General features: G+C 42.2%; 1 protein-coding gene across 1 annotated transcript; it reads left to right on the top strand.

Moving 5' to 3' along the window:
• Nucleotides 1-5: 5 nt before the first annotated feature.
• Nucleotides 6-6776, top strand: LOC310992724 (nuclear factor 7, brain-like). The gene is made up of 6 exons (XM_083980880.1): nt 6-578; nt 1329-1424; nt 2840-3073; nt 3200-3222; nt 4764-4879; nt 6060-6776. Exons 1-6 carry the CDS (start codon nt 60-62, stop codon nt 6623-6625), a joined length of 1554 nt encoding a protein of 517 aa, XP_083837006.1. The 5' UTR covers nt 6-59; the 3' UTR covers nt 6626-6776.
• The last annotated feature ends 3608 nt before the right edge of the window (nt 6777-10384 follow it).

The raw sequence follows: 10384 nt of genomic DNA, 5'->3' as shown, positions 1-10384 counted from the left end.
TCTAGTTGTCACCGTGTTGCCATCAGACGTCTCTCTCAGGACTATGTGTTCAACCGAGAATGGCGGAGGCCAACGCGCTTGAGGAGCTCCAGTCGGAGTTGACCTGTCCGGTGTGTCTGGAGCTGTTCCGTGATCCGGTGATCCTCGAGTGCGGGCACCACTTCTGCCAGGTGTGCATCATCCAGTGCTGGGAGGCCAAGGCCGACGAACTGTCGAGTTGTCCGAAGTGTCGAAAGTCGTGCGCTCGGAAACTGCGGCCCAACTCGCTCCTGTGCAACGTCGTGGACAGTGTGCGCAGAGCCCGAGCCATGGACCCGGCGGCGGGGATCACCGGGTGGGACATCGAGGGCGCGCTGGAGGAGCCGGAGGAACGGGAGCCCGGGTCCAGCATGAGCAGTGTGGCCACGTCCATCGGACACTGGCCGGGCCTGGGTATGGATATGTGCGAGGAGCATGAGGAGAAGCTGAAGCTCTACTGTGAGGACGACCAGCTCCCCATCTGCCTGGTGTGCGGCATGTCCCGGGACCACAAGACCCACAATGTCATCCCTATCATCGAGGCTTTTGAGAACTACAAGGTAGTGATTTTTAGAGTCCAACAAAACACACACTCTCACACACACACACCATTTCCGGAGATCAGGTGATGAGCAATCATGAGTAGAAGGATTTCCAAACTTATGTTGTTTCCTCTGTTTTCAGCTACATTAGTCATTTTTGTTTAATATCTGATCATGGATGGAGCTACAGGATTAAACTAAAGGACTCATATTTCAGGGAGTGCCACACTCCACCATGATTTGACACGCCTCTTTGTGAAGGATGGGAATGCTCCTCAAGTTTGACATAACTTCCTAAAAACAAATCAAACCCTTTATTATTTTTTTCTGGTGTAAACAAACAGGGCTTTCACAGAGATGCTGAGGCGTGACTTTATGTATTTTTGGAAACAGACGACCCCTTGTTTTCCTCCAGCAGCCTTTTGGGTACTTTGTGTTTTCAAAGAATTCAGCAGGTCGATGTGAGCTCTTAAAACCGGCCTACACTTTTAACCTGGCAGCTGCAGTGTGTTTGGAGACTCACTGAGAGGCCTCTGTCTATGTCCTTAAACGTTGTTTACCGTTGCTGCTCTCCCATTTTGTTTGGGTCAGAGAGCGTTCAGTTGGGAAAGGGTGTACACATCATATGACTCCCATTTTGGTCAGTGTTGCTGTTCAGAGACAGGCACCAATCCAATTAACTCTTCATTTGAGTTTAATCCAGTTTACTGACCTCACTTTTTAACCATGTTTTGCATGTGATTTTCTAATTCTGCTGCCTACCAACAGGACAAGCTCTCTGTGGCTCTGGAGAGGGTTCAGCTGCAGACAGAGGAGGCCACGCTCTTCCAGAAAGAGACGAATGACAAGATCCTTCTCATCAAGGTATCAAATCAAACGTGTGTCTGTTTGTGTATCTGTGTGTGGGCTATTTGTATTGTGTACCCTGAAAGAAAGAGAGAAAGAGGGAGAGAAAATATCATGAACGTAACTCAAGCAACAATACTTGTGTGTGTGTGTGTGTGTGTGTGTGTGTGTGTGTGTGTGTGTTGTCCTTTGAATAAAACCAGAAATTCTGGTCGCTATAGCAACATTCACCTGCATACCTCTACCATACCTGTCTGACAAATGTAAATCACGGCTGACTCATCGTTATTATGTCCAGTGGTGACACAACAGGCTCTGACTAATTGTTGTTCATAGGACATGCCGGTGAATCCCATGTTTTCCAAACACAGACGCCTGGTCCTGGTTCATAAACATTCATACAGGTCATGTCATGTTTGTCTTTCTCATACAGTCTCACATTTTAACGGAAACAGACACACAGTGTGCACACAGACATGTGTATACAAAAGACTGCATGTTCACACCCTTACGTTAAGAGATAACAGCAGATTTTTTCTCTCTCTCTCTTTTTACCACTTCGGCACTCACCTAGGTGTTTGTGTAGGTGTGTGTGAAACTGACTGTGACTGTGTGTTCAACTGAGATAGGAGTGAAGAGTGGAGGTTTGTGCAGCGTCTGTGCTCTTGCCTACTATGAGCTGTCTCTCTCCATCCTGCCCGTCTGTCTGTTGGTTTTCCTGTCTGTCTGTTTGACCCAGTTTATGTGCAGACTCACAGATTTTCACTTCTGTCTCTCTCTCTCAGTACGACAGGATGTGGGTGAGCGACGTAGAGAGGAAGTTTGTCAATAAGTCTTTTCATGCAAATTTCTCTTTCTGTGTATCTCTGTGTGCCTGTGTTTTTTTCCACTCAAAACACATGCAAACGTCATCCAGAAGACTGGTACATGCTCAATATGATATTTATGTATAGACATGATCAGTTTAAAAGAAACACCCACTGTGCATTTGGTAACTTTCCAAATGTAAATCAACATATTTGAAAAAATCCCCCAAAAAGTACACAAACAAAATATTATTCACTCTGTCACTCAGAAGTTTTGCTGTGAACCCAAGTAATATTTTTTTTTTTACATTTTTCAGCTTTCACTAACTGAGTAAAACTATGTGTATTAGTGTTAGTTCAAGGAACACCAAGCTTCAAGATGAGGGAAGTTGATCATTAATGTTTTTATTTTCTTAGTTAACTGAATATTCATTCTTTTACAAAAGAAATGAAGAAAAAAAAAACAGAAAAAGAAACGGTGTGATTTACAGTTTTGCCTTTGAATTGGAAAAAAAGAGAAAAAAGAAAGAAAGAAAGAAAGAAAGAAAGAAAGAAAGAAAGAAGGCAGGAAGCAGGAAAATTCTTCTTGGAGCTCGTGTCCTTGCTGACCTCCTCCCTCTGTTTTAGGAGCGAGCTGGAGATCTGGAGGAGCTGGTCTCGGCGGAGTTTGGCCGTCTGAAAGAGTTCCTTCTCGAGGAGGAGGAGCGCATCAAAGAGAAACTGCAGAAGCAGAAAGAGGAAAAACTCAACATGCTAGAGGAGGCGCTCACTCAAGCGACAGAGCAAATCAGCCAACTGGAAAACACGGCCGACCAGCTTCGCATCAAACTGAGGGAGGAGGAAAACCCAGAGCAGCTCAAGGTGAGAAATGAGAATGAACGGATGATTCACCTTTCTCTCAACAAGAGGAAATACCAAAGAATATTGTTGGTGCACTCGGACACATTATCTGTAATCACAGGCTTGTTGTGATCTGCTCTTTTTCAGGGAATCAAAGATTTCATTGGAGGGTGAGTTTCATCTTGATCATAATAAGATAATTAAATGGAAGTGATTTCTTACTGACCCACTCATTCATTTGATCTAATTTCTATGTCGCAGTCCAAGTTAATAGTCTAAATCAATCAGTTTCTCAAACTCACTTAACCACTAAAATAAAACTCCTGGACACCTAACTCCCCAAACATCCCCAACACCAACCTACTGCTATAGTACTGTGGTGAGTTCACGTGAAAGAAGGAGGCATCTTAATGCTTTTATTGGATAGGGCAGTAAAGAATACATACAGTCGAAAACCAGAGTGGCCACATGTCAAACTGGAGATTCACTGCTCAGGGAATTTGCACTCAATGGTATGCACCTAAACCACTTGGCTATTGACCAACACCCTCCACGCTTCCTGTTACAGACCTGTAATTATCGGCCATTCATGCACTTTACATTGCACAGCAAATGAAGAGGACCTGAACGTCATCAAACAGACTGTAAACCGTCATTACACTTTACACTTGCTTGTCTGTTTTGCTTCATGCTTCATTTGCTCTTCTTTGAAATGACACATCCAACCAGCACATCGTCCATATTTGATAGTTAATAAGCAGCAGATAAGTGGTGCAGTTTAGTAAAATAGGCTACCGTAAGCTTTTCCACATTTCTTTTAAAAAGTCACACTGATAAAAAACAAACAAACTGTAAACTGGGGTACTGTAGCTGTGTAGCGCCCGAAAAGGATTCACTGCAATTAGTCCAACAACAAATGATGTTTGTGTTTACATATCAGCAGTGACAGACTGGCCATAGGGCAATATGGGCAAATGCCACAACGGCAGCGTGAAGATGCAGCCGTTTTGATGTGGCGCCGGGGCTGGCTGGGTTACGGCCGGTCGACTTTGAAAGACTGAAAACTGAAGACTGAAAACTATATATATACATACATACATATACATATACATATACAGAGGAGCTTTATATATATAAAAAAAAACAACGTCTGTTGTGTATGGTGTTTGTGTTATGTGTAGCCTCTCTGTCAAAAATGCCTGGGCCTCTTTTTGGTGCCAGTCCGTCACTGCATATCAGTTGGTTGAATATTGACGTCACCAGTAGGCTTTGTGGTCATTCACAGACAGTTTGAGAAAATAAAATTAAATGTAAAACATTAGATTTGAACAAATGTAGGAGTTGCTTGCGGACAGCTCATTGAGAAAGGCTGGTCTGAAGTCAGTGTTATTGAGTTGGCACAGGATGAGTGGACGCAATAGTGGTTTATTGAGTCATCTTTGTTACACATAGTCAATGCGTGGTCCTGAGGAGGAACTGGGTCATAAAGACTTTGTGACTCATGTGAATTTGTGACTTTCATCATATTATACATATTTTACACAAGTATACAGTTGGTAAAAGACCGTGGCCAAGTAAACGACCACAGGGAATTTTGATCATCAGTGTGTCACACAATAATAAGAAAGATTTCTTTACTGTTTTTTTGTTTTGAATTGTTGTAAGCTTAAAACTTATTCTCTCTCTCTCTTTTACTCTCTCTTTCTCTCAGGGCTGAGAGCTTATTTGAGCGTCCTCCAGATGTGGGTGTTGATCTACAGTCAGGAAAGTTCCTGGGACCTCTGCAGTACAGGATCTGGAGGAAAATGAGCTCCATTTTTCAGCCAGGTACATAAACACAAAACTCACACCACCCACACACACCTACGTGAAGAGTTTAGTTCTTATCTTCCATGAAGGTGGGAAGCCTCTGAGAGACTGATTAAAAAACATACAAAATGATTGTAGCAGAGCCTGATATATTCTCATTTAGTCATTTGTGCTGGCGAAGCGATAAAAACCCAGGATCCTATACAACAACACTCAAAGTATGCCTGAAGTTTGATTTATGGGGCTCCTCCTGTCAGGATTTTTGAAATGCTGAGGCCATTATTTCAAGTCCTCAGGCTGCAAACACCTACACCAGAAAAATCTGGACTAGAAACAAAACTGAAGTAAAAAATAATCAACTATATTTCAATATTTGATTCATTAAACCTGGTACACATTTATTTATTCAACCTTTCTCAGTGTGAAAATTAGAACCATGTTTATAATAACATTTAAAGTGTGTAACTTTCCAAAGCATAATCTATGCTAATAACCTTTGATATTAGGATTTTAGCAACATGTAGAACAAGAACAACTTTCTTGTTTATCATACACTTAACAAAGAATTTGATATCAAAACATTTTGAATATGTTGCTGTAGACATGACTCCTTGAATCAACTTTCCCACATCCGTCCTCTCCATGTTACTTCATCTGGTTCATTCCTAGAGAAAATACAAAAGGACATGGTATTCTCAGTGACTAATAAACTGACTTTGGTATTTTACATAGGTGGAGTTTCCCTTCATCTATTTGTTCTCTACGTGTTATGTCAAGTATCAACCTGCTCTTTCTGGATGAGTTGGAGGACAGTGAGGTTCAACCGTGACTGTATCTGCTTTCTAAACTGAAACTAGTCTGTTGTCAGACTCAAGTCATTTGTGCAAAGACTTGTTTAGGCCATTTCAGGTCATTTGCCAGTGACATGTCATGATGTTGATTCTGTAACAGTAGACAGAAGGCAGGATTAAAGATTCCCTCAAGTTACATCACAGTTTTCTATCTTGACGCAGGGTATCATTTATATTTTATCTCTATCCGTGTGGACTGATGCTCTTATCGAGCTCGTCTTACACTAATTGCGCAGTCAGTATCTTGAAGGTCATTGTCAAAGAGTCTTACTTGGGTAATTCTCTGTCAGTGCGCCTTTGTTGTACTATTTGTCCATTTCTAACTCTAAGTCTTTTTGGTCTTCCAGCAGTCACACCGGTGACCCTTAACCCAGACTCGGCCTACCCCTGCTTATGGGTTTCCACGTGTCGCACCAGCGTCCAGGTCGGCAAAATCCAGCCAAACCTGCCCAACAACCCGGAGCGCTTCACTCGCTACAACATCGTCCTGGGCTCTGAGGCCTTTTCCTCCGGCAGACACTACTGGGAGGTGGAGGTGGGCTCCAAGACAGCGTGGGGGCTCGGAGTGGCCACGGCCTCCGTCAACAGGAAGGAGGAGATCAGCCTCTGCCCGGACGACGGCTTCTGGACCCTGGTGCTGAGGGACAATGGCGACGGCACCAGTGAATATGAAGCGTGCACCGACTCAGAGGACGGCTTGATTTATCCCTCCAAACCTCCCCGCAGGGTGGGGGTCTACCTGGACTACGGCCGTGGCGAGGTGGCGTTTTACGATGCAGGAGACATGAGCCACCTTTTTACCTTTTATGATGCAAAATTTAAAGAGCCTGTTTTCCCGTACTTTAATCCCTGGCCGATTATCAATGGATACAATTGGGAACCGCTCACCATAGTAACACCACACTGGCGGTAGATGTTTTTTTTTTTTTTTACAGGACTGGTTTGTTGCTAAAAGTAGAAGAGATTCAGCAGCTGGTGAAATCAGATGGACTCACCCATGAGCCTTCACTTCTTTCCTTCGGTTCAAAACTAGAAATAATAATGAAACTACAATAGGGAAACAAAGCTGTTGCCATAAATACTCATCAAGGGATCAAATGTGTATCGGCCCAACAAAAATACAGGATTTTTTATTTTTGATGAAGCTATAGATTTGTGGTTGATCTTTTTTTTCTTTTCTTTTTTAATTAAAGATTTTTTTAAAGATCCTTTCTTTAATGAACTGTGCTTGGTGCCAACAGCTAAATAAGTACAGATGTACCAACACATTATTGGCTTTTTGTCCTTTCAGGGGATTTGATGACAATAAGGAAATTGCCTCATCCTTTATCCTTTCTGGCTTCACCAGAAAGAGGCAGATAAGGCACAATGCTAAAAAAAATAAAAAATAAAAATGTCTGAGTGAAGACTGCAAAAAAGAATTAAGAAATTTAAACTAGTTTTGCTGCAGTAATCTTACTGTGTGTTTTGAAACTAATTCTAACAATATAACTGCTGTTTTTATGTCTTGTCATTATTGTAGTTGTTACGTACATCTACTGTTTATAACACATTAAAAAAATATATTTTTTACCTCTATAAGCCTTTATAGTGGAATCTTCTCATCTCTCACCACTGTAACATTTGTCCATCACTACTACACTTATAAAATGTAATTAATTTTTGTGTGTGATTTTGTAGGTTGGAAGTTAGGATAAGATAAAATAAGATAAGAATTCTTCATTAATCAGGGGAAACATTGTGATTTCCAACTGAGGTTGTCGATGGCACATTTGACTCCACCAGATGGCGCCCAAAACCAAAGCTTTGAATGTAGCATCACTGTGCCGGTCAGTGGCCTTTAAAATACAGCTTTTATGAAGCCACTCTAGGCATTTCAGGAAATTTTAATCTCAGATGCAGATTAACAATGATTTAGACTAGTTGTTGTCAGGTTTCTGACAACAACTCCAGGTTTCTGTTTTGTTTTCATAGCTCAAGGGGCTTTACAATCTGTACAACCTCCAACCACCTTTATGGAGAGATTGTAAACACATACCTTATGCAAGTGTGCTAATGAACACATACGACCGGATTCACAGGTTCCCCTCTACATCAAAGAGATGTGAAAAAAAAGCTTGAGGCAAATCTCAAACATAGAATTTAGGCACAATGGACAGAGACACCAGACAAGGCCAAATCTCCTGGAGGACAAAAGTCCAGATCTTAAAGTCATGAAAGCATAGGAAACCCAAGAGAGAGATAGAGAGAGAGGCTGGTTATCAGAGTGGTGTTAATTCATAACACCCTGCTTGCTTTTATACTTTGAGACAACTGAGTGCAATATGTCTGGAGACAACATATGATCATCTAATGTTCCTTGCAATTAACTGGAGAACCTTTTACCTATTAACTATCACATTGAAAAAGTTGGTGACTGTACACCAAGCCAAGCATGCAGTCGTAAAATGCATCTGATGATGATGATGATGCCAACACTTAGAATATAGAACCAATTACTGGATTTATTATTATAATTATTTATCTAAAAATCTGGAAATGTCTCACCTATGTCTGAATATAATGTAACACGACAGATACAGAACTGGAAAAGCCTCAAAACCTGAACATTTTCATTATGCCCACTCGCTCTTCGGCTGTAAATACCTGTTTCTCCAGATGATCAGTTGATTAGGTGTCACTTCACTGTGCTTGAGTTTGGTGTTTGTCATGGATACTTACAGTGCTCCTTTTTAACTATCCAGTTAAGCAAGGTTAATGAGTCCCTTCGTGCCAATTGAGCAATTTGATTATCTCTGACTGCCATTACGAACAAATAAGTAATGAGAATTAGTCTGGCCCAAATAAAACGTATCTGTGATCCATGTCAGCTTAATCTCCAAGTGTCTTCTACCTATACATTAACCATAGGCCGCTGGTCTGAAGACTATACCTGTCGGGGTCATGCCCAGCCCAACCTCTCTCTCCCCTCACAGTCCTGATCTGTAATTAGATATTATCACAGGCTGATCAACAAGCAGTAACACAAGCCCTCACTTCTACATTACTGCTCAGCGGCCACTCCTGTCATCCATCCCGTCTTTGATTGCTGTCAAGGGCGTGTTAAGGCGAAAGATAAGGCCGAGGCGATACAAGTTTCTCCTCAATAGAAAAGTTTTTTTCTGACACTTTTTCCAAGTAAATCTCATTTTTTACATCCCTCAAATTTCTTTTCATCTTGTTCATTAATCCTTCATCTTTCCTCTCTCAGATGACTGATCCTTTCCCAGAATACAAACCCTATTTTTAACCCTCTGTGGGTGTAACTTAGCTTTTCTGTAATGGATCTCTTTTCTGCCTCCACTTGGGAATTTGCCTCTCCCCTCCCATCAATAATCAATGAGGAGAGGGGCTGAAGGGAGACAAGAGAGGCGGCTGAAAGACAGGCTGAAAAATGGAAACCTCATTAGGAGCTTGAGCTATACATGATCTCAAACTCTGGAGAAAAATACACCGTCGGAGTTCTAGTTTGAATGAGAAATGTTTAATGCGGGTTAAGAGGAGATACAGAGAGAGAAATGGAGGGAGATTTCACGGGAGGCAGTTAAGGGGAAAAAAGGGGGAAAGGTGAGATGCTTCATCAGCTCAAAGCTGCCAAACACCCGCCAGCGTCCCTGTTTAACTGCTGCAAAGAGCTAGGGAAACACTGATGGGATGTTTTATTTTATCGAAAAGTGATGCTTTTAGTGGAATTGGTGCCTTTGGTAAAAAAAAAAAAAGGGAAAAGAAAGAAAAAAAAAGACACAGTGCTATACGGATGTTTTAGAGTGGTGAAAAGCGCAATGATATGTTTCCATGCTTGTGTGAACATTCACATCTAAAAATAGAGGTCAGTGGTGGCATGCTCACCTGTGTGTGCATGTGTGCTCAGCCATGCTTGTTGGATAAGATTATGCATGCAGGACAACACAAGTGGTGTGTTATAGCTCAACAAAAAGTGTCATCATCACATAGCTGCTGAGTTTGTTGTTGTAGCATCTCTCTCTCTCTCTCTCTCTGCCTGTCACTAAATGAATAGCTGACCTGGGCACCTCTGTAAAAAAAAAAAAAAATCCAATTTGTGTGACAACAAAGACTCCAAATATGACAACAGGGAGGACAGGGGATTGAGGACAGATAGACTGAGGGGGATAGGGAACAGAGCAGTATGGGGAGCAATGAGGATTACTGATGGTGACGAAGAAGAGGAGAGGATGGCATAAAGGCAATTCTGAGATGAATGAAAAGTTAAGGAAAGGTGAGACAAAAAAACACAAGATTTTGATTTGAATTTTGATGGGTGAAGAAGGAAAAGAAGGAGGAGAAGCACATTGCACAAAGGATGAATAGGTAGCTGCTAACAACGGGCTCCAAGGCAACAGGAGGAGTGTTCACCTGTGATGAAGGGGTGGGGGGGAAGGAGGAGGAAGAGAAGGAGAGAGATAGGTCGACCAGTTACAGGTAGATAACGCAAGGGAGGTAAAGTTCAGGAGGTATAGAGTGTCACCTAAAGGACCAAGAGATAGCAAGCGGGGGCAGAGGTGCAGGAACTCTATCCCAGAGTCAGGACAACAGCTGATGATAAAAACCTCCTCGCCTGCACAAAGCCAAGGGAGCGATATGGACAGAGGCAGAGGCAGGGTGCAACACTGAG

The sequence above is a fragment of the Trachurus trachurus genome, assembly GCF_905171665.1.
Source record: "Trachurus trachurus genome assembly, chromosome: 10".
Lineage (NCBI taxonomy): Eukaryota > Metazoa > Chordata > Actinopteri > Carangiformes > Carangidae > Trachurus > Trachurus trachurus.
This window is presented reverse-complemented; position numbering and strand designations above follow the sequence as displayed.